The following is a 26,336-nucleotide window of genomic DNA, read 5'->3' as shown; positions in this document are numbered from 1 at the left end:
ATTGCTAAGTTGGCAGCCATTTCGGAAGATAAAGTAAGAAGGGATGAAAGCTTTGTTGGAAGGTATGGTGTTGATGTGTTTGAGTAATCAGTATTTATAGGTAAAATATATTCTCATCTAAATTTTATCATAATTGATTTACCAATTAATTCGGTAATCAAATTTCCGTAATTTTAGTCAAATGAGTTTTCGATACAGTGGTTAGAGATCAATTACGAGACTAAAAATCCGGTAAGCATATATATCAGGTAAAATTATGAGATCTTAGAAGTATGTAGAAGAGATAATTCCGGTAATCATATGTATTTGGTATGAATATGAGATCTTAGGAGTACGTTATGGGATCCGGGAATCATATATATTCTGAATTTATGATTAATATACCATATATCGTCTAATTAATTTTAATGTTGCCTAAATTGTAGGATTAATCTTTACCGGATTTGTTGTGAGGAATTATATTTGTTTTTGGTTCGACGAATCAAAATTTGGAGGTGTTATTTGGATGATCCATATGGAGATTTCGGATATATATCAGCCCGGATCCGAAATAGTAAATTTCGGGTTAAGTTTAGTTATGACCCGATCCGAAGATAATTTTGTACTCCTCTTTTACTAATATAGAGATAAAAAACATTTGGGGTAACAATCATAGGAGCAATTATCAATTTATCACAAATCTTAAATGCCTAACGTTTGATGTCTCTACTCTACATCTGTTTTTTTTAGCCATTTTGGTTTAGTAGATGGTATTTTGCTTGATGCCTCTACATACAATGAATTTTGTCACTTCGTTCAGATTAACTAAAAGTGTTTGATCAGACTATAGTAATTACAAGAATATGAATTTGAATCCTTGATGGATTTAAGATTTTGTACTGAAATTTTAGGGTATCTACTATCGTGAACTGTATAATCCGCAAAACGTCCTTATGGAAATTACTGTGACTGTGAGTGCTTCAGCTAACTTTCAAACTTGTTCTAATAACATCGAAGACCAAAAAAAAACAGAATTTCAATCTCTCTTTTCCTTTCCCCTCTGTTTTCACAACTCTTTTGAACACTGCAGATTCTACTTTGTCGATTCCAAGTATGTTTAAAATGGATTTGTTTAAGAACTTCTAATGGATTAAACCCGATCGTGAGCCATGAAAGTCCACGATTATTTGAAGAGAACTTGGTTTATTTACCATCATCAATGACAATCCATCTTACAACTTACAAAAATTAACTAAAACTTTCAGCATATCAAAGATAATATCAAAAACTTTCAAGCAAAGATAATATCAAAAACTCTTTCAGCATATCAAAACACTGCTAATTAACTACTACTTTGAGACGAGCTAACAAACCGAGTCCAAGATTGATGCAATGTTGCTTCCACCAGGCCTACGCAAGCGATGGAGAAAAGGCATGAGCTTATGCACCAAACCCCAAAACAGATCAGTCCTAAACATCTCCTTTTGCGTGACTCTTAGTGCCTTTTCCACCACGAAATTCCCAAACTCATTCCCCGCCAACTTCACCAACCTATCTCCTTTACACTTCATAAGCTCCTCCACCACCACAACCATTGACTCCTCCGTCTCCAAAAGCAGCTGCACAATGTAGTTCCCACGTCTCTGAAACGAGAGATCAACACAGTGGCCACGTAGTTTAACAACGATGTTGTTCTTGCAACGCAAGTCATTCAGTTTAAGCACGTGTTGCACCACATAGTTCCCGTAAGCGTCGTTGCTTAGGGAGAGAGCGTTGTGCGCGACTACGTCAAAGAGCTTGTTTCTGTAGTAAAGATCGTCCGCGTCGGTTATGATGTCGTTGAGCGCGAGGCAACCGTGTCGATCACGCGCTATGTGGAGCGCGTAGTGGAGAATGCGCTCGTACATTGCTTCTTTCTTCTCCTTATCGAACACTGTCATCGCCCGTCTCGCCACGTACGACGCGTACCTGTCGGTGATGATGTGGAAGAAGCAGCGCAAGATAGCGTCGGCGAAGAACGTGTCCACGTCATCTGATTTCCCGAGAAGTTTCTGTATGCGTCTGGAGCCGTTCTTGTTTCTTGCGATCATCAAGAAGTGATCGGAGTCTGAAGTCAGCAACGACGCCATCGTTTGAAGCTCTCTTTTGTCTAACTTTGAGACCATCTCTTTAAACGGAGCCGCATCTTGATTAGTCATTACGTCAAAGATCCATTGCGAACGCATTTTCGATTCTTGCTGAGTTAAGGCGGCGAGGGATGAGTTGGTTAAATGCGACGGAGAGGATGAGGTGAATCCCGGAGGAGGAATCACGACGGAGATGCCACGTGGATAAGGAGGAGCAACTGTCGGATACTCTTTTGTGATGGATTCTCTTGCGTCGGCAAAACGGAGATGGTGCACAGCATTGAACATTGTCGACGTTGAAAAAGGGTCAATGTGAAGAGTTTGCTGAGATTTGTGAAGTAATGTGATTCGTATTTATACTACCTGTAAACTGTAAAGGGTTCCTAGTAATAATTATATTTCATATCAAAATTGATTATTTAATCATATTTTGTGTCAAAAGATGTGTAAAATCATTTTTAATAATGTTAGTCATTTGATGTAATTCAATTCCAAAGTCCGGAATCTACTTTTCAACTATTTTTAGTTTTTATCCAAAAAGCTTCAGTTGTAAAAGCTGCTCGTAAAATCGTTAACTTTTATACAATAGACTTAAAAAGGACACTTAAATAGAGTAACTAAATATGATAATACGGACATCTTTATAAACCAACCATGCTTCGAATCTAAAAACCAAGCATCGGCATCGCCAGTACCAATGCCGTGCCACCTGAAGATGATGCAAGAGAAGGAAGAGGCCGGAGGTTATTGTCTCCACATTTCTATGTGTTTTTAAGAACTCCTTCGTGAGGTCAACTTGGCAAGTTCAGGTCCGGAGTTGTATGTGCGATGTTCAGATTCTGAGGAACTGGGATAACACGTGTCGGTGGATGTTCGGGCTTCTTCAGGGCAAGAACGACTTGTTTCTCTGCCATTATGCCCTCTGTTGTCTTTATGGCCTCTGTTGTCTTTCTCTTGACCACTCTTGTTTCTTCTGCAGGATTGCAAGAGTTTAAGCTTCCCTTTAGCTTCTCATGCTGCTGATTTGATCTGTCAACCATAGTTTGACTGGTGACCAAGGAAGTGCTGGTTGCGTTTGGATCAACAGTCATTTTCTCTCCACTTTGTTGTCTCTGAGCCACTGATTCCGTGTTGGGCTGAGCTATCCAGTCTATTTTTGGTACCAACTGCTTCCTGCTCTTCTTCATCTTTGTTTGATCCTTTAATGAAGCAGAAAATAACCAAGCAAAGTAAATTGAGCTTCCTGCTCTTCTCAGACTATGAGGTAAAAAAATAGGAAAATTCTATTTAAGTACCATCTCCTTTCCAAGGTTCCCAAACAAAGCTTTTTGCCTCTCTTTTGCCCGGCAAATTGCACGCTTGATCCCATGATTATCCATTAATCTATTTGGCCAGAGTTCAGCCAGCTGGAACATGATTAAACCCAAAAGAATATTCATGAAGCTCTATTAAACCACCTGGAATTTTACCTAGGTCTTTTTAAGACATGAAACAGAGGTTGAAAGCAATAAAAGCCGAATACCAAAACATTCGGAAACGGAGAAGAGCTTACATTGGCATATAGCTTTCTTATTGGTGGACCTTGATCTTCTTCATCCAGTCCCTGGTATACCAAAAAGCAGGAAAACCATTTTGACTCTAGTTTTGGGTATAAATGATTTTGCTTGGCAGAAATTCGAAAGTAATTACCTCAATAAAGATATCATATAGATGACACAATTTATCCTCCAACGCCGCATCTATGACAAACTTCTTCAAAGATGGCTTTTCTACAGGGTCCTGAAAATCGTCTGATGTTCCACCTTCTGGTTTAGTTTCCTGTCAGAAAAAAATGACAGTGCAAGATATTTAAAAAGTATCACAGGTGCCTCAACATATTAATAGGAGGTAAACAGGCTACAAAAGGCGGATTGACCCACCGGGAACACAGAAAACATAAGAATGAAGAGCTTAATTAAGAGCCAGGGGAGACCATTATCATTTATGAGAGAGAACTCCATTAATCATCAATGTTAATGACACTTCTAAGAATCTAATAAGATAGAAAAGCCATGGATGGAAGAAATGCTTAGAAGAGATAGAGAACCTGCGTTTCCATCAAAGAAACTTTCGCTTTTATCATATCAAGAACTTCATTGTTGATTTGCTGGAACCTAGTATCCTTTTCTCGGTTTGCAGAATCGCCCATATCAATCATGATTTTCAAGTTCCTCTGCAACAATAAGCATTACGAAGAGTAAGATCATTAACTTCTCCCAGAAACCCATATCTTGTTTACTTTTACCTGTAAAGAAGAGTTTTCAACTGGAACTTAAACAGACTCAGTATACAGGAGACAGAGAAGATTACCTTCAGTGACCTAAGCTGGATTAGGTGACCGACAATGCTCATAAGACGGTTGACTAACTCTGCCGTATATTTCCCCTGGCTTGCCTGCTTCCACAAAAGCATTCTAGTCTTTAGTTTTTTCTCATACCATTTCAAGTTTCAATAAAGTGAGAAGAACAAATAGAAAAGCTTTAGTACCGCTATCCTAGCAACTTTAGCAAGTTTCAGTTTTACATCTCTTGGCAATCTCCTCTTAACTGCCAGGGATGAGGTATCAGCTTCTTGATTCTCATTGATAGCAGGAGGCCTTGCTGCTTATAAATCATAAATTACTGTAAGTTAAAATCACCAAATGCTATTTTAGTTGGTGATCCACCTGAAAAATATTAAAACTCACATTCGGCAACCACCTTCTCCAATTCCCTTATGGCTTTCTCGAGGATGGAGATTTTAGACTTCACATTAGAACCATCTCTTTTCTGAGTAGAAGAAACAGGTTATTGCAGAATTACAAAGTGAGTTTGATGTGAACTTTGTGGTAAGAAAAATGCCTGGAAGCAAAGATTAAACAGAAAAACCTCCCAGGACCGAGATGGAAACTAGAGAAGAAAACTACTACAGAACCCTTAAATGCAGCCACATAACGTGGCACATAGTAGCACATAAATACGATCTAATATGCAATAACAGACCGTTATTAAGTCACAGAGATTAAAGGCAAACATTTCGGGGATGTAACATGACAGGCCCCAAAAATTACATGTGTACCATAGAATTGAACCAACTGAGTGTATGCTATGTAATTGAAGACACAGTTGGAATGTACTTACAGACGCTTGACTAGATTGTCTGCTTTTTGCATTTGCCAGCTCATGCATACCATTGTTTTCTTTCTGGCGGACTATTGTTGCCTCTGCAGAAACATTGGGCAGAGATTTTCCTGGCAGGGACTTAGATTGTTGATGTAAGCCTTTGTTGCTGTATTTCTGATGAAGGGCACTAGAGGATCCAGTTTCCTTTGACTTGGGACATGTGTCCTTCTTATTCTGATGATTTGCTCTATCAGAATGCTTCACATCATCCAGAGATAATGAAGTATTCGCATCTTGCGCTCCAAAAGGCAAAGGTGGCACCTGTGTTTTCCTTGCGACATTATACTTTCTCTTCAAAGAGGACCCGGAAGCCGTTGACTGATCCTGGACGTCACCATTCGCATAATCAGTCATCGGACTCAAACTCCGAAACAAATTAGTTATCTATTTGATGGTACCTTTCCCCTAGCTGTTAAGGACAACTTGGTGTGTTTATCAGATACGTCAACAGCATCACCAAAGGGTTTTGCTGGATCTTTGCGTCGCCTTTTTTTGGGTTGCTGGTTAGATGTTGTTGAAGGTTCTCTGTTGTAAAAAGGAGTCGGAAATTAGATAACTCATAGATGGAATATAATAGAATATATTTAGGTGAAACTGAGAAAAAATCTAACTCTATCATAATAAGAAGCTACATCTATATGAACCATACCAATCACGCTATAGACATTAACTGAGGCAGTAGTAGTAAGACTCCCAACCATATTCGACCATCAAATACTTACGACACATTGCCTATTCTAATAATGATTGAGTAAATGGAAAGTGACTAAGCGACCACAGATAATGAGACGTCAGATATTGAAAAGAGGGAAGAAACTCACATCCGCTCTAACTTTCCTCTATTGACATAAAATCCATCATGTTTAACTGCTGAATTATCAACTTCAAAATACTCATCCTGCCAGGAATAGAGTGAGATAACAAAGATATGATGTCTCAGCTGTCAAGAAAAAACACTTTCCCCGCATAAACATATGAAGATATCAACACCAACCAGTTCGGCATCATCGATAAATGAATCTTCAGTGTCATACTCATCATCGTCAGGAGCACCGTCTAACTCTTCCCCATCACTGCTATCATTACCCTGAGAGTAATTTTCTTAAGTAAGCATACACTATTCAGAGATATGTGAATGCAACAGTGCTAATCCATGGTATGCAAAATATTGGTGAATGTAAAGAAATCAAACATACCACAACCAACCTCCAAAAGAAGCGTTTTAAGTTTAAACAAAAAGTAGCATACCTTATAGAGCCTCTCAATCTTCTCAATAACAGCGTTGAAACGGTTAGAATGAGGTTGATCGTTCGTTTCAATTTCTGCTGGCTGCCCCTACATTGGATATGTAAAACAATGATTTGAGCCCATCATGTATGGGTAAGAAGAATAAACTGTGAGGAAGCCGTAAGCATACTCTACCTTCTCGAAATGAAAATCTACTATTATATGCTTTAATTGCCTAGTTCTGCTAATTGAACTTTCTCTATATTCTTAACTCATACATGTACAGTTCCCATTGCAACTAACTAAACCAAATTCATTACGAGATCAAGTATAACTGAAGGCATGTTCACTTGATAACGCCTAAAGTAGCTAACAATTAGAAAAGAAGCCAAAGATCATATATCAAGTTCCAAACTTTCTAAGGAGTTTGCTTATTGAACTCTAGAAACACAGCACACAGGACGTCAGAGAGCAACGACAACAAAATCCCTCAACCCAATTAACCAATTCAAGCATTTTCCCCAACAAACAAATCTGAAAAATCGGTAAAATTAGTAAAGCTCCTAGATAAAACCCTAACATGGAAGACACAGCTCCCAGAAACAAAGACAATGCTTAATCCGATAACAGCAAACGAATCCCGCACACAAATAATGCCTACACGTATACTATATATCCGAGTACAACCATCTCGTGCAACATCAAACTCACCGGCGGTGCAATTCGAGACTCGAGGTTAGGGTTAGCATTAGGAGGCGGATCGGGAACCGAAGCCGATGAACCATTGACCTTATTAGCATCCCTCATAAGCTTCTTCCACGAAACATACGTCGTATCCCCTGGCCGTAGCTCCACCTTAAGTAATTTCCGATCACCAGCCGTCAGAACCTTCGGCGACGCTCTCAACGATTCGCCGCCAATAGAAACCCCACCCGTCTCCTTCACTTCCGACATTAATAATTCGGGTCGGGTCAGTTATCAGGTATCCACTCTACCCCGAATTCGAGACGGCACGATCTGAACCACCAATCAAAAGAAGTGAAATTGGCCGAATCGATTTAGAGAGAACTTAAAACTCAGAGAGAGAGAGAGAGAGAGAGAGAGAGAGAGAGAGATGAAGAAGAAAGTTGCGCGGGATACCAAAAATGAAGGAGACGAATCGAACCGAACCTCAAACCAAATCGAACCGAACCTAAAATTTATTTAGAATAAAAATTATATCCAAAATGTCTTATATATAACTATAATCTTAAACTTAAAAATATCAAATCTTTAGTAATTCATATAATTGCGACATGTGTCAAGTCTACCGATAATATTTGGACATGTGTAAAAGAAATTTAATTTAATAATTCTAAAAAATTAAAAAAAAAATTATAATTAATACTTTTGAAAAGTATATAAAACCAAAAGTAATCTATTATATCACTAAATCTAATGGAAAAGTTACCTATTAAATAACTACTTTCAATAGCAAAATATGTGTAATTTATAAGGAAAATATTTACAATTTAATTGTAATTATTATTTATTTATAATCATATAGTAAAAATAAATTTATACATAAAAGTGATTAAAGTATGCAAAATTTTAATGTATTAAAATTAGTGATTAACATAATATAAGAAAATAAGAAATTAATGTATATTTCTTAAGTTTTTCAATCGGTGAATGATTTGATAGCGTATTCAATATTATATTATTATATAAACTTTGGTTTCAAAGTTAGTAACTCATGTGATCGCAACATATTTCAATTTTAACAATTAAAGTTTTTGTCATATGTTATACAAAAACTTTGTTTTAACAAATTTTTAAATTATAAGAAACTAAAAATTTTAAAAATCTAATAAATATAAAAATATAGTTAATATATATATATATATAATACTAATTCTAATTTTAAAATACTAATTTTATAAGAAAAAATTACGAAAATTATACAATTAATTACTATAATACCATAATTAAATAAATTATACTATCAATTATTAATACTAAAAGAAAAATGATTGTATATATTCACCTTTACATAAACAAATAAATTTTCTCATAATAACGTCTTTGAATTTTTGATTAATTTATGATAATGTTAGTATAGTTTTATTTAAAATTAGTTGGACAAGTAGTAAAACTATTACGTATGAGATTACAAAATATGAAACAAAATTTTTTAAGATATTGTTACTTTTTCAAATATGAGATAAAATTAGTTTTCAGTTTTTTTCTTTGAGAATTATGTTTTATTGATTTTTAGATTTTAATATATTAAGTATGATATAAATTTGAGAACAATGCACTTTTTATATAAAAATTATAAATATTATTCATTGGGATTGACTACATATAATTAAAATCTATTTTTTTATCATGTAATATACAAAGAAATTGTATTGCAAGATAGAGTGTGAACTCTAAATCTGGTTTCGAAAAAACAAAATCAAATGAAATAAAACTAATATTTTGAATACAACTTCAAATTTCAGATATTTTTCTTATATCTGCGTTATTACGCAAACATATTCTAGTAACATATATATAAGTAGCCTAGTTTTAGAAAATTAAACAAATTTTGATGAAAACGGAACAAATTTTGGACTTTATAACCATAACATATCCGAACCGGAATCTATCTGAATCGAAAATAAAGCGAATAGTAAAACCGAACCGATAATATTGTTAGAATTATCTAATCCTGTGAGCTTTTAGAACACTCTCTGTGAGCTTTTATCTCCTTCCCATGGCGTCTTCGGCCGCTTCTCCTTCCTTATCTCTACTCTCATTCACCACAAAACCACCGTCTCCCTCCGCCACGCAGCGGCAATTCGCGTCATTCAGAAACGACGGTTGTTTCGCGCCTCTAACACTCAAATCCCGCCGCCGGGGACGTGGTATCATCGTTAAAGTAGACGACGTCGACGGTGATGGAGGTGGACAAGACGAGTACGACATGGATGACGAGGAAGTGGAGGAAGTTGACAACAAAAAGGACTATGACGTAGAGTACGACCCCTTGGCCGCCGCGGTAGCTGCTTCAGGCGGTGGTGGTGACGGAGATATCGCTTTTGTGCAGAGTAAGAGCTTTATATCGACGCAAGGATGGGACTCGGATATGGTGGTTGATTACAGGATAAACGAAGACGAGTTTCATAAAATAAGCTTGATGGATTGTGATTTCTTTATCAGAAAACCGCCTGATCCAGATAACGATGTTTATGATTTCAGGGAGGTGTGTGAGTTTATTCATTGTCTCAAAATTGCTCGTTTTATTCGGGTTCTCTAGCTATTGAGTTCATTTGTTTGTTTTGTGGATGCAGATGTATGTTACTCCTCCGGATACAGATATTTACTCAATTCCCAGAGTTCTTGCTCCAATGCCTCAAAAGGTTAGTCATTTTATCCTTATCAGTTGTTGTTTTTGTAATGCTTAATGCTTTCTTCAGCAAAGATAAATTTTTTTCTTGTTCGATTGCTAATTCATCTCATTCACCTTCACTCTACCTGGTAATTGGTAATTGTATACAATATGTTATCTTATTGAGCTGTACAAGTTTGCTATTATTTCTAGACTAAAATTTTGAACTAAGAAACTCAAAAAGTGTTGTAAAATGATAAGAGCTTTTGCCACCAATTAGTCACTTAGTATAATCAGAAACCGAGAATGTGGCAGCTAGGGTGTTGTTTGTCCACTTTCCTTATCATTCTGGCCAATTTTGTACTCCTTATCATTCTGGCCAATTTTGTACACTTCTGCTATTGATGTTTGTGTATGTTTTACATCCAAGGTTTATCAATTAGTACTTTGGTTTGGTGCTAATAATGGCTTGGTTGATTTTGTTACAATACAGTATATTCGATGTGCAATGAGTGACTATGGATGTTACAATGTCACGGAACCACCTATTGATGCTCCCCGAGATCCACTGTACAAATCTGAGAGGGAGATATCCAAGGTACATATTGGACAATGTCCCATACATTGATGTTAAAACCATCAGGTTGTTGATGAAGGGATTCTTGAGCAACATGTATTAACAAGGAAGCACTTAGTTTTAATTTGGTAACATTTTTGGAATCCTGACCAGGAATATGTTATATAACTCGTTAAGGATGAAATCAACCCGAAACTACTTAGTTTAGTTTAGTAGTTACAGTTTCTGTTACAAGTCGTCTTTATCATGTTTATTTGTTATGTAGGTTTTCTTGACAAAGCATTACCGGAACAGAAGGACAAACGATCCAGAATTTGTGCTAGATCTTGAAGAGATCTATGTTATTGATTCCAAGACAAAGTCAATCACCAGAGCCAGAGTTCTGGTATGACCGATTTGTACCTTCCAATTTTTATTTAAGCATTATGAACAAGTTCTCATTTCGAGTCTGAGCACAAACCTCAATCGTAGACCGTAACCAATTGGGTGTTCTTGATGTTTTTGACATATTCCCTTAGCCGAATATGTTTCATGCTATTACACTAGTACAATGCTGGTTTACATTTGTACTGTATATCCCTCTAGTTATGAATCAATAGAGCTTGAGTTATGAGTTCTTGAAACACCATGCATATCCCAAAGCTGTATAGACAAGCTTCCTTCCCATGTTAAAAGTTTTAGATTGTTTCAGGTGACAGTTCCGGGAGGAAGAAAAAGAGATAGGAAGGATGACTTGCTCGTGATACGCGATAATGGAACCTCCTTTAAAATCATACATGCGGTAGCTTTTCGTTTCCACATCCATTTCATCTGGCAGTCATGTGTAGTCCTTCACCTAAGCTTTCTTACTCATCTTCACTCTATGTTTATTGATTTTGCTTCTTTCAGGGGGAAAGAGATGATCCGACAACGGTAATAGAAAGGGAAGAGTGGACCAAGACCCGAGAAGACATGGAGAAACATCTCAGGAAGCTACGAGACTTCAGTGTCTCGAATTGGTTCTAAAAACCCCCAAGAGACAATGATAAAAAAATCTCCGCGGGATGGAATATGAGAGCAGGTGATGTTAATGGATGATACGGTGGAAGGTCGAAGATGTGTTGTTCCATAGTAGACAAATTTTTTGACCTCAGGGTACTTCTCTAGCAGCAGAGTTGAATGCGATATTAGATGATATGGTTTGGGCTCTAGAAAGTGTGTGTAAATGCAAGTTGGATGGACTATAACATTCGATGACTAGAGAAGCTAGATTATTTTGCAAACTTTTAGGTGTTTAATTCAAGTTTTCAATTGATTAATGATGATGGCTTTGGTATTATTCTTGTGAGGAGATATTGTCATATCCAAGATTGGAACAAAGTGTTTGCAAGTGGGATGGTGGTGTGATAAAAACACCGAGTCAGTAAGCAGCATGGGTATTGGATCTTAGCCGGCGTGTCGTTTTTGGGGGATACGAAATCTTACTAAAACGGCAGGTAGTTTGTTATAATATCCTCGATGTGATTTATCACATCACATGACTTCAAAAGCGACACGTGGACGGTTTAATGTTTGGTCGATTGGGATTTCACGTGAGTGGAATGACATTTGTCAACGTCGCCGACAGAGCAGTTATGTTTTTGTGGGTGGTTCTATCGGCCCATTCTGTGACCACCGAACATTAACTTCCCCATTTCAGTTATGTTTTTTTCTTTTTTCTTTTCTTATACAAAGTATTTACGTTTCTTGTAAATTTACAAGAATTACGTACTTGGAATGACACCTAAAATAAAACAAAATACACCAATTTACCAACGATTCCGTAATCGATTTAAGGAATTCGTTAGGTTTTATTAGTTGTAAACAATGAATGTGTTCAATATTATGGAATAAAATTTTGGTTCTATACAACTCTGTTTAGTCGAAGTATTTAGGCACGTTAAAATCGAAGTCAACTGAAATTTGAAAATGATGAATGTATGAACTATGAATGCATACATTCATTGAACTATACATGCTACTATTGGCACTTGGCAGGTTGGAACACAAATTTACACGTTATAAAATTGTAATAATAAAATAATCATCTGCAGAAAACCAAAAACATGTGTAACTAGATAAATCGAATACATATAAATTGTACGATTAAATAGAGGAGATTGGCATGAGACAGATTAGTCAAAAATGGAATCATAATAACGATAAGGTACGTGCATCAAACCGTTGAATAAAGTAAGTATGGTCTTCGTGGCCTACAATCTCTAAGTATCTTTGAATCTTCAACTTACCTATTAAAATACACACACAATAGACAAGGAATGAATTAATCATATAGAAACAAAGGAATGAGAATCATACATATGAAAAGTCTTTATGATAGATAGTATTATTTGTTATCTTATTGCCCCCTCATTTATGGTTTTATACATGGCACACAATGTTCTATTAACCGATAACGGTGGACCTTATTCGCCGTATCTAATACGTACATTTGCTATATAATTTGATGTATGTATTAATCGAATAGAGAGAATAAATAACGTTGTAACAAATAGTAATGTTTTTTTCATGAATATATCTGAATTTTTTTAAGATTTGATATTTTTGTTAGGTTGATGATATTTATTAATGAGAGAGTGTGTGCAGTGCTGTGTGTAGACTAAAAATACTATTTTATCCAGTGGCAAAAAAAAAAAAAAAAAAAAATTCTAAATTGTCTGCTCCTCCTCCGTTCCTTTTTTTTTGATTTTTGGAATTTTATGTTCCACCATTCTTATACTCTTCTCTCTTTCTCAGAAGCTGCAAAACCACAAACCATAGCCGCAAGAGAGTGAGAGGAGAGATTGAGAATTCTCTTTTGTGAGCAGTCCGATGATACTTGTGTGTCTAGGAATCATCATCACACTACAACGTATTCACCTGAGTTCTGACAACAACATTTTGAGGAAACTTACATAAGAGAGATGGCTGAAAACGGCGTCGTTCCAGGAGGAGGAGGAGGGCGTAACGTTATGGTGGGCGTGAAGTTCGATGAGTCGAGCAATGAGCTGCTTGATTGGGCTTTGGTTAAGGTTGCTGAACCGGGTGATACCGTCATCGCTCTTCATATTCTCGGCAATGGTATTTACAACATTTTTGTTTCCTTTCTTCTGAGATTAACGAAATAAAGCTACGATTTTTGGAAATGGGTTTCTCGTGTTTACTCTCTCTGTTTTGATTTTTGTAGAGATCGTTGATCGAGCAGACAACTCTTCGCTTATCTCCATTGTTAAGAATTTTGACTCTGTTCTTGAAGTCTATGAAGGTTTCTGCCAATTGAAACAGGTGTAATATTTAAAGTCTTGCCTTTTTTTTTTTGTTATTCTCTGTTTTGAGCTGATGAATGAATTCAACAGTCTTTAATGTGACTACTTGGAAATGTTGAATAGGTGGAGTTGAAGTTGAAATTATCCCGAGGTTCTTCTTCTAGAAAGATTCTAGTTAGAGAAGCAAAATTGTGTTCTGCATCTAAAGTTGTAGTTGGAATCTCCAGACGTTACCATACAATTCATTCATCTGTCTCCGTGGCTAAGTACTTAGCCAGAAAAGTATCAAAAGATTGTTGTGTTCTGGCTGTTGACAAGGGGAAAGTCATGTTTCAGAAAGATGGCTCCTCATCGATCATTCATCACTCTCAAGGTTTGACCTTTTCCTATATGAGTTTCTAACTTTTGTATCAGTGTTTGAAACTCTTTTTTGTTTTGGGCCATTGGTTTGTCATAGGAAAAAGCGATGCTCGTAGGACCACTTTGTCTAATTTCTTTCAGATGCCTACCACAATGAGAAAGAATACAAAAGTAGTAAACCATCCCGAGGAGGAAGAGGAAGAGTCGGAGGAGCATCATTCCAATGGCCAGAGTCTACGGCGTTCTTTAGTCTCTGCATGCCTTGGGAATTGCTCAGTTCGTGATATGAATTCTATGCCTTCTGAATCTTTAAGTTCTAATGGTGATCAAGATGATAATGCGGATTTCCACAAGGCCATGGCGCTTGTGCCCGCTAAATTTCCAGAAGATTTGAACCGATTCATTACTATGCTGGTAAAGGAACTGCCTGAATTTAGACCAGGTTGGCCTTTGCTTTGTCGTGTAGCCCCTTCAGATGTATTAGCTTCTGCTCCGCGAAGCTCTTCGTTCAGAAAGATACCAGTTGTCCAGTGGGTGCTGAAGCTACCTTCTAGGACCAATTCTGTTGTTGGAGACACTAAGCAGATTGGTTTTGATTCTTCAGAATCTGAAGATACTAAGCTTTTGTCAACTGTTCCTGATGAAAATGATTCTACGATCGTGAAATGTTCTCTTGATTGTAGCTCAAGTAGATTCCTAGAGGATGTGGATGATCTTCGGGCGAGGATATCCACATCTTGCCAGTTTTTTAAGTACAAGGAACTTGTGTCAGTGACATCCAATTTCTCTGCTGGTTCGTTCTCTCCTCTCATATACTTTCTTTAGACTCTTGTCATTTGCCTTTTGTCTAACTTAATAAACGCAATGTACATTTTCAGATAATTTCATCGGAAAAGGAGGCAACAGCCGGGTTTTTAGAGGTTACCTGCCAAATGGAAGAGAGGTTGCAGTGAAAATTCTCAAGCAAACCGAATGTGTGTTGAAGGATTTTTTGGCAGAGATTGACATCATCACAACCTTACACCATAAAAACGTTATTTCACTCTTAGGTTATTGCTTTGAAAACCATAACCTATTACTGGTATACAATTATCTCTCAAGAGGAAGCCTTGAAGAGAATCTTCACGGTAAGCCTCTAACCTTTTAGCCAACCGCAGATTTTATTATGTTCTTGTCTATAACAAAGCACGGTTTTACATTAGGCAACAAAAAGGACCTTGTTGCATTTCGTTGGAACAAGAGATATAAGGTGGCTGTGGGAATAGCTGAGGCCTTGGACTATCTGCATAATAATGCTCCACAACCTGTCATTCACAGAGATGTTAAGTCATCAAACATATTACTGTCTGATGATTTTGAGCCACAGGTAAGAATCTTTTAGTATCTAATATTTTCACATCAAAGAGGAAAACTGTGTGATGCTAAGAAGGTAAGTCTTGTTTACAGCTTTCTGATTTTGGGCTTGCAAAGTGGGCGTCACAATCTACAACTCAGATAATCTGCTCCGATATTGCAGGAACCTTTGGGTGAGTTGTAAAAAAAAGAATCAAATTATGTTGATGTTGCGTGAAAGTTGTAAGAGATCACTTATACGTTTCTTTGATGCAGCTATTTAGCTCCAGAGTACTTTATGTATGGCAAGATGAACAATAAGATAGATGTCTATGCATACGGTGTTGTACTCCTCGAGCTTCTTTCTGGACGAAAACCGGTTAATAGTGAATCTCCAAAGGCTCAAGAGAGTCTTGTTATGTGGGTATGTAGTTTGAAACGTATATTACATTGAAAGTTCTAAGCTTTCTCTGCTACTGCTAAACAGAGATATATGTACACGTGCAGGCGAAGCCGATTCTGGATAACAAAGAATATTCTCAACTATTGGACTCAAGTTTGCAAGATGACAGCAAAGGCGACCAGATGGAGAGGTTGGCGTTAGCAGCCACTCTTTGTATAAGTCATAACCCTCAATCTAGGCCTGAAATGGGAATGGTGAGTTAATTTACTAATCCTCTATTTTCATTCACAACTCAGTATAGAAGTGGTTACTAACATGACATGTCTTGTGAAAATGCAGGTGCTAAAGCTTCTTAATGGTGACGCGGAGATGCTAAAATGGGCAAAGCTACAAGTTAACAACCCTTTAGAGGATTCAAAGGTACTCAAGGACGAGAAATTGTGGAGGTCTAATCTGCAGTCACATCTCAACCTAGCATTCCTCGACATGGAAGATGACTCTCTCTCCATGGGAAGTATCGAGCAAGGCATCTCCGTGGAAGGTTATCTTAAAGGCAGAACAAGCCGTTCATCGAGCTTCAACTGAGCCGTTTTTGTTCACTACAAGAAATCACAATTGCCAAAACTTCCCAAGGTGAAGATGGTGAAGAAAATGGGGTTCTCTTTGTGTGTGTGTGACTGTAAAGTCTAAAGTGTATATATGAAAAGGCATATTTCTTTTCATTTTGGATGGGTCATGGGCGGTGGATGAGAGGTGGATTTGTGGGTTTCATATAGGACCTCCTCCCTCCCTATGTTGCAGCGTTCCATTGTTTGGAGTGTTTCCTGCAAAAATCTTTTTTGGGGCAACATAGACAAGTAACTTTTTATTCCTTGATCCTAAATAATTACTCGAAGGGATCAAAGTGAATTTTCTTGCATTTGAACGTGCCCCGTGTCTCAAGACTCTCTCATTGCCATTATCAACAGAAAACATTATCTTGTTGAAATAAAAATAATGGCGTTTACTCGTCAGAGTGCCTATCACAATCTAGAACAGATTTTGGCAATCTTATCTCAACCCTAAGCAAAGTATGAGTCAATCAATTTATTTCTGTGGTATAGTCATACATACACTCATACTGATTGTGTTATCTGCGTTTGAAAGGAACGGATATGATGAAGTGCTATTAACGAATTTGATTTATTCACTTTACTAGGCCCATAATGGGCCCAATAAGATTAGGGGAAGACAAGAGTCTCCACGTTGCAAAGAAGTAGAAGATATAAAAACTGGTTTTGCCGCAAATCGCCGCGTTTCGACGATTCGAGAAGTGTAGATTTTTTATAATTCGTGTATACAATAATCCTATTTTTATCGCCGTTTTCGTGTTGTTGCGTGCGTTTTATTATCGTCGTCATCATCAGAAGAAGAAAGACGCGGTTCCAAAAAAGATCTGAAAATTTCAATCAGCCATGGATTCTTCTTCTCATTACAATCATACCTACGATCCATGGAATTCTCCTTACTCTCCTCACCTTCATCCTCCTTCTGCTCCTCTTCTTCCGCCGCCACCGCCGTTACCTCCTCCTCCTCCTCCTACTCGTCAATCTCATCCCGATAGCCCTAATTTTTATGCTCTATCAACAACCCAGAGCAATGGTCAACGTCAGGATTACCACCACCAACAATACTCTCATCATCGCCAAGATCTTCCTCCTAATCCGGCGCCTTCTTCTTATTACTCTCACCATCCGCCGCCGCCGCCGCCGCTTCAGCAGCAAAATCAGCCACCACCGTTACAGCAACAGCAACAGCATCCTCAATACATTCCTCAGCAAGTTAGCTATGAGCCTCAAAGGATATCGCAGCCGTTGTCATCCAGTATCCAGTGTACGGAATCGCGAGATATTGCTGCTCAGTCTGATTGGGCTCGGTTCAATGAAAAAAGGCATGATTCATGGACAGTGGATGCTTCTCAGGGTCGAATCCGAGTGGATGATGGTCCAATAGGCCGTAACTATCAGTATGACTATAGCCGCTCGTCCAGGGATTATTCCGGTGTTGGCAGTAATCGTGATTTAGATGGTAGTTCTAGGTCTAACGATGAGTTTCGTAATCTTGGATATGTTAGAAAAGAATCTGGATCCACAAGGATAGAGGGTAATTATCAAGACCGTGGTCAGTTGAAATCAGAATCCGGTAGATATTTTAGGGGTTTAGATGAGAGAAATAGGGTTTTACCTCCAAGTGTTGGTTATGGCAGTGAACGACATGGTGTTAGTGTTACAGTCAGTCGCAATATGACTAGGTCATCCGCAAGTCATGAGGGGGCTAGAAACCTGAGATGGGATGAAGCGCGTAATGGAGGCAGGACTCTGTATCCCCGGAGAAAAGATGATTATTATCATTCTGAGAGAGAACAATATGTTGACCGTGGAAGAAGAGAGGAGAGCAATGAGTTAAATCGAACACCCAGGAAACAAACCCAGAAGAAGAGTGCTCTTCTAAGGCTTGAAACTCCAAGATCGTATCAAAACAGCAGAGAGAATGATTGGTCTCGGCAACATAATCATCATAATGGGAAAAGGTTTAACTCTAACTCGTATAGGGGTAAGGAACACTTGGGTCATTCTGATCGTGGGCTGGTGGAGAAGCAAAGAGGGAGAACTCCAGTGGATCTTGATGTTTCATTTAAATCGAAGGTTCTGGTAGCTAAGCCCGTAGCATCACCTACAAATGCAGGTATCCGTTCTGGCACGTCTGTGACACCTAGGTCTAGTAAAGCTAGAAGAGCATTGCTTTCTGACAAAAATGAAAAGGCTTCATTAACTGAAGGAAATGGAATGTTGAAAACCCATTTGTCATTTGAGGCATCGGTTTCTGAGGGCTATAGACAGTCTACTAGGCAAACTACTGCATCTGAAATTGAAAAAGAGCCTGACAATCACTCAGTTCTGCCTTCCAGTGATTCCGGAGGTAAGCTAAACAAAGTCAGGTTTGTTGATGGTGTCGTTCAGGACAGCAAAGTCAAAATTTCTGGTACAGATCCTGAAGCTTCAGCTCATGGTAGTGAAGCAAAAATTCGTAGTAATGTACATGCTGCAGAAAAGGCCTCTAGTTATTTCGAGACTTTAAAAGTAGAGGCCAAGGATGATATTAATGGGAAACATGATAGCAATATAGAAGCTTGCTCCACTGTGGCAGATGTTATTGATAACCAAAGTACAATGAAGTCCCATGAAGATGTGTTGGACAGAACGAGCACTGGTTGTAATTCAGGTGAAGCTCTCATCTCTAAGGTCATGGAGAAGGATGAAATCATGAAAACAAAGACATTAATTAATATGTCTCCTGTTAAAGTTAAAGTACCTGTATCATGGCCAACAGCCGTTGATCTTTCTGGGTGTTCTGAAGGAGAAATTCATTTTGCTGGTAAGCCTATGTGCAGTGTTGGGTCTCAACATTGTGAAGACGAGGACATGGACTGTATACCATCAAGGAATTTACAAATGATGGAGGTAAATACTGGGTATGAAGTAAGAAAACCTATTAGTTCATCTGATGGATCTTTGGGTTATCAAGAGAAGGATTTTCAGAACTCATCTGTAAATGCATCCACCTATTTTAACAGAGAAGATCCTGTTGGTCAGGTGTTAGCAAAGTCAGATGTTGGTGGTATCGAAGTTGACAACAAGATGATCAATAAAAATGTAAATTCCTTGTCTCCTGAAAATGACTCCTCTAGGGGTCTCCACATGGGTCTGGTTTCCCCTGCCACTCTGGGCAATGCTAATGTTTCGATTGATCTTGCTAATGCCAATAATAGTTCTTCAGGGGACCTCGCTAATGCTAACAGTTGTACTGTTGGGACGCTTATCAATACTATGGTCGAGTCACCTGATATGAGTGTAGATTCCGAGATGGAAAGTAAAGATCCTCGTCACTGCGAAAAGTCAGCTAATTTATCAGTTGAGAATGTTAGCAGAAAAAAAAACATGGAAACTACGCCTCTTAATATTGCTGCAGAAATGGTTGACTATATGGACAGTGATGAAGGTAAACAGATGTGTGTAAACGACTCTTCATCTCTGACAAAGTTTACGGTAAAGGGATCATCAAATGTGTTGCCTGTGGAGAAGACTGATGGCTGTTCGCATAGTGATGAATCAGATTTAGCTATGGCAGTACCATCTGAGGTGTGTGTGGAAAATGTAAGTACTGAGAGACTTGTCCGCGGTGAAGACCTGGTTTCGAAAACTCATCATCCTCCAGAAATTCCTTCTGTAGATCAGTTTAATGATACAGATAGTCGAGATTTGAAAGATTGTTTATCGGAGCCAAATGTTTCTCTTAGCAAAGATCTTACTGATTGTGCGAGTGAGAGTCTTGTTGAGCGCGGCGTTAGCCAGAGTGCTGCAACATTTTGTGATAAATTACCCAGCTTGTCTGCTTTCATAACTGAAACAAATCCTGCAGTTGGAATGAATGGTATGTCTGGTAATGAAACAGTTGCGGATACTGAATCTACTCTCCAAGAAATTCAACCATGTACAACAGTATGCAAGTTGTTCCCTGAAGATCGTTTGGAATGTGGATCATCTGGTGCAATTGGTTCTGTCCGGAATCTCTCTGCGGATAAAAATCTGGAAAAGGATCTTTCAAAGGTCAGTTCGTGCTTAGTATCTGATAGTTCTGTTAGTCCTTGTGATATTTCTCCCTTGGAGGTAGTGAATGACCATATACAAAACAAAACATCTTTTCAAGCTAACTACAGTGATTCTCAAGGTGCCATCATGCATAAGGAAAATGATTGTGCTGAAAGCATTGAGGTAGAAGAGAAAGCGAAGACTTCTGGTGGAACTTCTAAGTACAACACTCCGGGAACTAATATTATTGCTGGTAGTGGGGACTCAGTGCTTTCATGTGATTCTTTGTCCAGCTCATCAAGGCGTAACTTCCGGCAGATACGGAGTGAAGTTCATGTGGTTGATGCAAATAGCAAAGATAAAGAGAAACCCAAGCCTTCTGGTCGTACTTCTAAGTACAAAACTTCAGGAACTGATATTGTTGCTGTTAGGAGGGATTCAGTGTTTCCATGTGATTCTCTACCCAGCTCGCCAAGGCTGTGCAGAAAGTTACGGAGTGAAATTCATGTTGCTTCCATGGTTGATGAAACTTCTAAGCACAGAACTCCAGGAACTGATATTATTGCTGGTAGTGGAGATTCAGTGTTTCCAAGTAATGAAACTAGCAAAGGTAAAGAGAGTCAAAAAGGAGATAGCCTTTTAGATAGTTTACAAGAGCAAATCATGACCTCCCATGAGGTAACCCAGCCAACCCAGCCAGGTAGTTCTTCGGCGCATTTTGATTTAGTTATGAAGACAAATGGTGATCCAATAGAGAAGCTGACTGATATAACTTCTAATGTTGGCTCTCAAGAAAATGACTCACTGAACAGTGCTAAGACTGGTATATTTGATGGTGAAGCGTTATCATCTGATGGTAAAGTTTCTGGAACTGAAGTTCCTGGTGATTCAGGTGTACGTGTGTCCAGATCATACTCACATGCGGATGTGAAATTTGCATTGACCCATGTTAAAGATCATGTAGTCTCTGTGCCACATCGGGATTTCCAAAGTAAGACATCTATGAGTTCTAAGCATGAAATAGAAAAGAGGAAAAAGAAATCCAACTACTCTACTCAGAAAAGAGTTCCCAGTTCACTGCCTTTTGTCTCTGAAACGAAGAAAACTGCTAACCCTCCGATTCATACCACGAAGCGTCACACTTGGCATCGAAAGTCCGAAACTTCTCCTTCTTCTTTTGTAGCTGCCAAGCCTTTGTCGTCGACTTTGCCTACAAAACAGATTTTTCCCAAAGTGACTGCGCAATCTAGTAGTAGTTATGTACGTAAAGGGAATAGTCTTCTTCGAAAACCCCCGCATGGTTCTCCTGCTGTTGCCCTTGGAATGCCTTCATCTGCTATCCAGTTGAATAATTTCACTGTCGAAGACAAAAGCACGGGATCGTCCAGTATGGTTGATGTTGATAACATTTCTTCTCTTGTTAACAATGGAAAAATACTTACTCTTGAGAAGCAGTCAAAGCCTCCCTCAGACAGCAGCACTTCCAAAGTATCAAATGCCATTGTTACTTCATCAGGAAAATGTGCATTATCTTGCAGCATGGATCACCTTACCACCGGTTTACCTGAGTCTATCATGGATTCTGCTACATCAGGAGAAGCTAATGTTCCACTCTCTGGTGGGGATATATTCAAGACATCTGACACACTAATTCAGACAGGCTACGCTTCAGATTGCCAGCAGAAGAGAAATCCGCCTAACTTGGATTCTCTAAATTTGAAACAAATGGTATATGTCAAGAGAAAGGCAAATCAGTTGGTTGCGGCTTCAGATATTCATGGTGTAAGTCTTAACCAGATTTCTCCCTCTGATGGGTACTTTAAGCGAAGTAAAAATCAGCTAGTAAGAAATTCAGAGAGCTTTGTCAATCAGTCACTTTCCTTGCCTGATGATGCTTTAGATACACGATCAGCTGCAAACATGGTTTCAGAAAGATCTTCTAGCTCAGCATTCTCTGACTCTGGTATGTAAAGCGAAGTAAAATATCTCAGCGCATGTTTTGTTAGGAGATCCTAAGCAGTGGATGGTTTATTCTTGGAAAAAGAAAAGGAATAAGTTGTTTGCTCTGGCTTAGTCCTTTTCATTTTTTCGAGAATAATCTGTCCACTGTTGCATATCAGATTCCCTTTTCATATATGCTTGTTTTATTTTATCATAACAAAAGTAAAACATGTAGTAATCTTTTCTACTGGCAGCTGGCATGCGACCATTTAAGCAATCAAAGTTTTCTCTGGTTTGGACACAAAATGATCAGCAGCCAAGAAAGCCCATAGCTCACATGCGATATCAGAAGATTTTGCCACAACTTGTTCCTTGGAAAAGAGTGACATACTGGAAAAGATTAATGAATTCAGTGTCGGCTTACCGAAATGGTTCTTTTTCCAACATTAGGTATGTTAGCATCTAAAAGTGCTTATATACTCCTTAAGCTGCAACTCTTTTTTTTTTTGTGTGTTTGCAAACTTGATGACAGGGCATTCTGATATTCAGCCAAAAGTTATCAATGATGAGGAAGAGACATACAGTTTACACAAGATCAACTAATGGGTATTCACTTAGAAAATCCAAGGTATTAAGTATTGGTGGGTCGCATTTAAAATGGTCCAAGTCCATCGAGAGAGTCTCGAGAAAAGCTAATGAGGTTAGTTTCCTCACTGAAATGTCTTCTGCGTATGTTTATGAATAATTGCTCCTTTGGTACAGTTGAAAGTGGTGTAGACAACTATTTCTTTTTTCATATTTCTACAGGAAGCCACCTTGGCTGTGGCTGCATTCTCAAAGAAAGAAAGCGAGAAGAATTCTGATACTAGGACAACGAGCAGAAACCATCTGGCACGTAAGTTGGTTCACGGTATCTATGGCCAGTTATTTGGACGAATTATTCTATATTTGGGGAGGCCTCCTGACAAGTTCTTATGAAGCGTCATCTCCCTTTTGTTTTGAATATATTTCTTACTGTTTCTTGTGATGGTGCCAGAAACTTCAAGTGTATATTTATAATCAACTTCTATTTTTCAGGAGAGCGCGTTTTCAGGTTTGGTTCCCTTCGTTATAAAATGGACTCTTCAAGACGAACCCTTCAGAGAATATCTGGTAGGATATCCTTAATTTAAAACACACATAAATGCTATAGTTTGATATCGTTGATGTGATGTGCATAGACAAAGACTGACACACACAGACACTCACGCACACGTATTAGATCCTGGTCACTTATTCTAGGTGATTGATGATGCTCAACAAATGCCTTGATCGGATATGAGAACTCTCTAGGCTTGAAACTGTTAGTTGCATAAGTCTTAGCCTTATGTATCTCTGATTAGCGTAAACATGAATTTTTGCTAGATGTTGATTTACCGTGCGCTGGAACTTCTGAAAAAGGAAAGGGTGTGAAAAGACCGTTTATTCCAAAGAGATTGGTGATCGGCAATGAAGAGTATGTAATTCTCATTGCAATTTGTTAATTCATTTTACTCCACATTCTGGAGCATAAATCAAACATTTGAATGTATTATGTAGATATGTTCGGTTCGGAAATGGTAACCAGCTTGTCAGAGATCCAAAGAAACGAATTCGTGTGCTGGCAAATGAGAAAGTCAGATGGAGCCTGCACAATGTCAGGTTGCGGTCGGCTAAAAAGAAGAAGTACTGCCAGTTTTTCACAAGATTTGGGAAATGCAACAAAGATGACGGAAAATGTCCTTATGTTCATGACTCCTCGAAAATTGCAGTCTGCACCAAGTTTTTGAATGGATTGTGTGCCAATGCAAATTGCAAATTGACTCACAAGGTTTTCCTACTAAGTCATTGCTGCAGAATTGTGCTTCACAGAAATTTCTAACTGGATCACGTATTTCTTCCACAGGTCATTCCAGAAAGGATGCCTGATTGCTCTTATTTTCTGCAAGGTAAGAATTTCCACTGTACTAAGATCCCTTTGCGGTGACTCACAATACTAATAACTATAACGCAGGCCTATGCAACAATGAGGCATGTCCATATAGACATGTGCATGTCAACCCGACCGCCGCTATATGTGATGGGTTTTTAAAGGGATACTGTTCAGATGGAGACGAGGTAAGTTATCACATTAATATACATTGCACTGCATGCACTTGGCGCATCCATTCCTTGTTGACATGCATATGCACCATCTTTTTGCACTACTAGTGACTCTTATAGTGATGACCTCTATATAATTCGTTAACGACTTTAATAGCATATTAAGTTGCTTATCCCATAAGGAGTATAAGGGAAACAGATCTTCTCTGGCTTTATGTCACATACTTTACTTCTCCCTCTCAATTGGGTCACAAACACCTGATGAAGTATGATTGCGGACTGTCTCTACATATTAATAACAGTGCCGGAAGAAGCATTCCTATATCTGCCCGGTTTTTGAAGCTACTGGATCATGCTCTAAAGGATCGAAATGCAAGCTCCACCACCCCAAGTTACAAAGCAAAGAAAGAAAGAGGAAAAGACCAAGCGAACCATCACAAAAAAATGCCCGTGGGCGTTACTTTGGTTCACTTCACAATGTCCTTTCCGAGTCTGAGCCAATGGTATTCGATAGATGTTCAACTGATAGTGAAGTTTTCGGAATGGAAGGCCTCGATTTTATAGCTCTTGGCAATACTGAGTATGAAGCCAGTGATAACAGTGATCCAGCCACCGAGCAATCTATCTCTCGTGATAGTGATTCACCAATTTCAATATACAATCTAATCAGACCAGTAGCTCTGATGCAGTAAAAAGCATCATTTTGTCAGTTTGTTTCGTTGAGTACAATGGTAAGCTATCTCTGTTATGAAAAGAAACTACACGTCCTTTGATTTCTAATATGTTGTCTTCTTGTTTGTAGAGGTTGACTATAATAAATCAGCATCTATCAACCTCTACACTATATTTTCTTTGTAGATTTCACGCTTTTGTATCTACTGTCTTGGATCTTTTTCCTGATCTGTTTCATTTATTGTTCGCAGATCATTAATGATCGTGAGACTAGAGGATCAAGGGGATTCAGATTCATCACATTTTAAGGATGAGAAATCTACAAGAGCTCGAAGGTCGCAGTTTCACTATGACAAAGCTCAGTCAGGAGGAAGTGGTGGCGGAGGAGGCCGTGGAGAGGAGGCCGTGGAGAGGAGGCGGAGGTAGTGGCGACAGACGCGAAGAAGGATACAGAAGCGGTGCTGGCAGAAGCAATAGTGGAGGCAGACACGAGAGCGGAGTGAAAGTGGCTGCAGATGCAAACGAGGATACAGCGGTGGTGCTGGCGGTTACTTAAGCAAAGGTGGTGACAGAAGTGAGGACGGAGGGACATGGTGGTGGGCCTGGTGGCAGACGTAAAGGAGGATACGGCAGCGGTGGTGGAGGATGGTTGTTCCTTATTAGGTTTTCGGGATTTGAATGTTTTAGTTGTTTTCGTCTGGTTCTGTGTTGTCTTTGGTTTCTGCTTTTGCTGTTTCTGATGTAACAGGTATGTAACAGGTAATGGTAAGTCACTTTTTGTTCTCTAAAAAAACATCTTCTCCCCTCGATTTACGGTTCGTTTTATCAACTAATTTAAAAGATTGATTTGCTCCAATTTTCTCTAGAGAACGTTACATCCTTTTTTGCCAAACTGATTTTATAGGATTAATTTGAGAGTTTTGTCGATTCTAGACACTTTCAAAACACTCCTCTACTCATTGAGAGGGGGGGGTTTGATTGAGTTGTTTCGTCAAAAGTTATAAATCGGATCAAAGGTAAACACGCAATTTTTGGTTTACTAATCAACGTTTGATAAGATGTATGTCAAGTGGTAATGGGAGATCTTTGGAAGAAAATTGCTGGACTTGCTAACTTGAGAGGAACTTGCTA

The 26,336-nt window shown here is 38.5% G+C and overlaps 5 protein-coding genes across 10 annotated transcripts; 3 read left to right on the top strand and 2 right to left on the bottom strand.

The window, feature by feature from the left end:
• Positions 1 to 1,343: 1,343 nt before the first annotated feature.
• On the bottom strand, positions 1,344 to 2,408 carry LOC104773429 (putative pumilio homolog 20). Its single transcript, XM_087496071.1, has 2 exons — positions 2,325 to 2,408; positions 1,344 to 2,216 (listed from the first exon to the last, which is right to left on the bottom strand). Exons 1-2 carry the CDS (start codon positions 2,391 to 2,393, stop codon positions 1,344 to 1,346), a joined length of 942 nt encoding a protein of 313 aa, XP_087352197.1. The 5' UTR covers positions 2,394 to 2,408.
• A 203-nt stretch (positions 2,409 to 2,611) lies between these two features.
• Positions 2,612 to 7,749, bottom strand: LOC104773417 (ubinuclein-1). Of its 4 annotated transcripts, none has more exons than XM_087496068.1 (15): positions 7,673 to 7,749; positions 7,244 to 7,549; positions 6,554 to 6,640; positions 6,300 to 6,392; positions 6,127 to 6,203; positions 5,704 to 5,830; positions 5,264 to 5,629; positions 4,831 to 4,912; positions 4,632 to 4,744; positions 4,455 to 4,538; positions 4,192 to 4,317; positions 3,795 to 3,923; positions 3,658 to 3,708; positions 3,401 to 3,511; positions 2,612 to 3,304 (listed from the first exon to the last, which is right to left on the bottom strand). In XM_087496068.1, exons 2-15 carry the CDS (start codon positions 7,484 to 7,486, stop codon positions 2,897 to 2,899), a joined length of 2,097 nt encoding a protein of 698 aa, XP_087352194.1. In that variant the 5' UTR covers positions 7,487 to 7,549; positions 7,673 to 7,749; the 3' UTR covers positions 2,612 to 2,896. The 4 variants fall into 4 exon arrangements, with proteins under 4 accessions (XP_087352194.1, XP_087352193.1, XP_087352195.1 ...); XM_087496067.1 differs by having other exon boundaries at positions 4,632 to 4,747; positions 7,673 to 7,739; XM_087496069.1 differs by lacking the exon at positions 7,673 to 7,749 and having other exon boundaries at positions 4,632 to 4,747; positions 6,554 to 6,634; positions 7,244 to 7,623.
• A 1,346-nt stretch (positions 7,750 to 9,095) lies between these two features.
• LOC104773419 (PLASTID TRANSCRIPTIONALLY ACTIVE protein 6, chloroplastic) lies at positions 9,096 to 11,782 on the top strand. Its single transcript, XM_010498026.3, has 6 exons — positions 9,096 to 9,761; positions 9,850 to 9,918; positions 10,381 to 10,485; positions 10,730 to 10,849; positions 11,156 to 11,245; positions 11,353 to 11,782. The coding sequence occupies exons 1-6, from the start codon at positions 9,273 to 9,275 to the stop codon at positions 11,467 to 11,469; spliced, it is 990 nt and encodes a 329-aa protein (XP_010496328.1). The 5' UTR covers positions 9,096 to 9,272; the 3' UTR covers positions 11,470 to 11,782.
• Positions 11,783 to 12,948: 1,166 nt separating this feature from the next.
• On the top strand, positions 12,949 to 16,762 carry LOC104773420 (protein kinase STUNTED). 2 transcript variants are annotated; one of them, XM_087494966.1, is made up of 10 exons: positions 12,949 to 13,563; positions 13,670 to 13,767; positions 13,872 to 14,121; positions 14,206 to 14,901; positions 14,987 to 15,235; positions 15,311 to 15,474; positions 15,555 to 15,634; positions 15,717 to 15,864; positions 15,948 to 16,097; positions 16,183 to 16,762. In XM_087494966.1, exons 1-10 carry the CDS (start codon positions 13,407 to 13,409, stop codon positions 16,426 to 16,428), a joined length of 2,238 nt encoding a protein of 745 aa, XP_087351092.1. In that variant the 5' UTR covers positions 12,949 to 13,406; the 3' UTR covers positions 16,429 to 16,762. The 2 variants fall into 2 exon arrangements, with proteins under 2 accessions (XP_087351092.1, XP_087351093.1); XM_087494967.1 differs by having other exon boundaries at positions 12,970 to 13,563; positions 15,948 to 15,970; positions 16,459 to 16,565.
• A 344-nt stretch (positions 16,763 to 17,106) lies between these two features.
• Positions 17,107 to 25,875, top strand: LOC104773421 (uncharacterized protein At1g21580). 2 transcript variants are annotated; one of them, XM_087494522.1, is made up of 11 exons: positions 17,107 to 22,434; positions 22,667 to 22,862; positions 22,962 to 23,112; positions 23,220 to 23,307; positions 23,490 to 23,564; positions 23,817 to 23,907; positions 23,991 to 24,261; positions 24,337 to 24,379; positions 24,445 to 24,548; positions 24,836 to 25,264; positions 25,457 to 25,875. In XM_087494522.1, the coding sequence occupies exons 1-10, from the start codon at positions 17,298 to 17,300 to the stop codon at positions 25,223 to 25,225; spliced, it is 6,546 nt and encodes a 2,181-aa protein (XP_087350648.1). In that variant the 5' UTR covers positions 17,107 to 17,297; the 3' UTR covers positions 25,226 to 25,264; positions 25,457 to 25,875. The 2 variants fall into 2 exon arrangements, 1 of the variants encoding a protein (XP_087350648.1); XR_015586460.1 differs by lacking the exon at positions 25,457 to 25,875 and having other exon boundaries at positions 22,945 to 23,112; positions 24,836 to 24,945.
• Positions 25,876 to 26,336: the final 461 nt, after the last annotated feature.

This window comes from Camelina sativa, chromosome 17, assembly GCF_030686135.1.
Source record: "Camelina sativa cultivar CO46 ecotype springtype chromosome 17, ASM3068613v1".
NCBI classification, from domain to species: Eukaryota; Viridiplantae; Streptophyta; class Magnoliopsida; order Brassicales; family Brassicaceae; genus Camelina; species Camelina sativa.
The sequence above is the reverse complement of the archived record's forward strand: the minus strand, read 5'-3'. Positions and strand labels throughout refer to the sequence as shown.

Coding starts and splice junctions, on each gene's coding strand:
- LOC104773420 (XM_087494966.1), top strand. CDS start 13,407: ATGGCTGAAAACGGCGTCGTTCCAGGAGGAGGAGGAGGGCGTAACGTT. Junction 15,865..15,947: donor AAGAGAGTCTTGTTATGTGG/GTATGTAGTTTG, acceptor GTACACGTGCAG/GCGAAGCCGATTCTGGATAA. Junction 16,098..16,182: donor CTAGGCCTGAAATGGGAATG/GTGAGTTAATTT, acceptor GTGAAAATGCAG/GTGCTAAAGCTTCTTAATGG.
- LOC104773421 (XM_087494522.1), top strand. CDS start 17,298: ATGGATTCTTCTTCTCATTACAATCATACCTACGATCCATGGAATTCT. Junction 24,262..24,336: donor ATTGCAAATTGACTCACAAG/GTTTTCCTACTA, acceptor TTTCTTCCACAG/GTCATTCCAGAAAGGATGCC. Junction 24,380..24,444: donor TTGCTCTTATTTTCTGCAAG/GTAAGAATTTCC, acceptor ACTATAACGCAG/GCCTATGCAACAATGAGGCA.
- LOC104773419 (XM_010498026.3), top strand. CDS start 9,273: ATGGCGTCTTCGGCCGCTTCTCCTTCCTTATCTCTACTCTCATTCACC. Junction 9,762..9,849: donor ATGTTTATGATTTCAGGGAG/GTGTGTGAGTTT, acceptor TTGTGGATGCAG/ATGTATGTTACTCCTCCGGA. Junction 10,486..10,729: donor CTGAGAGGGAGATATCCAAG/GTACATATTGGA, acceptor TTTGTTATGTAG/GTTTTCTTGACAAAGCATTA.
- LOC104773429 (XM_087496071.1), bottom strand. CDS start 2,393: ATGTTCAATGCTGTGCACCATCTCCGTTTTGCCGACGCAAGAGAATCC. Junction 2,217..2,324: donor TCACAAAAGAGTATCCGACA/GTTGCTCCTCCT, acceptor GCCTTAACTCAG/CAAGAATCGAAAATGCGTTC.
- LOC104773417 (XM_087496067.1), bottom strand. CDS start 7,486: ATGTCGGAAGTGAAGGAGACGGGTGGGGTTTCTATTGGCGGCGAATCG. Junction 5,630..5,703: donor CCTTAACAGCTAGGGGAAAG/GTACCATCAAAT, acceptor GGTGACGTCCAG/GATCAGTCAACGGCTTCCGG. Junction 3,305..3,400: donor GGAACCTTGGAAAGGAGATG/GTACTTAAATAG, acceptor GCTTCATTAAAG/GATCAAACAAAGATGAAGAA.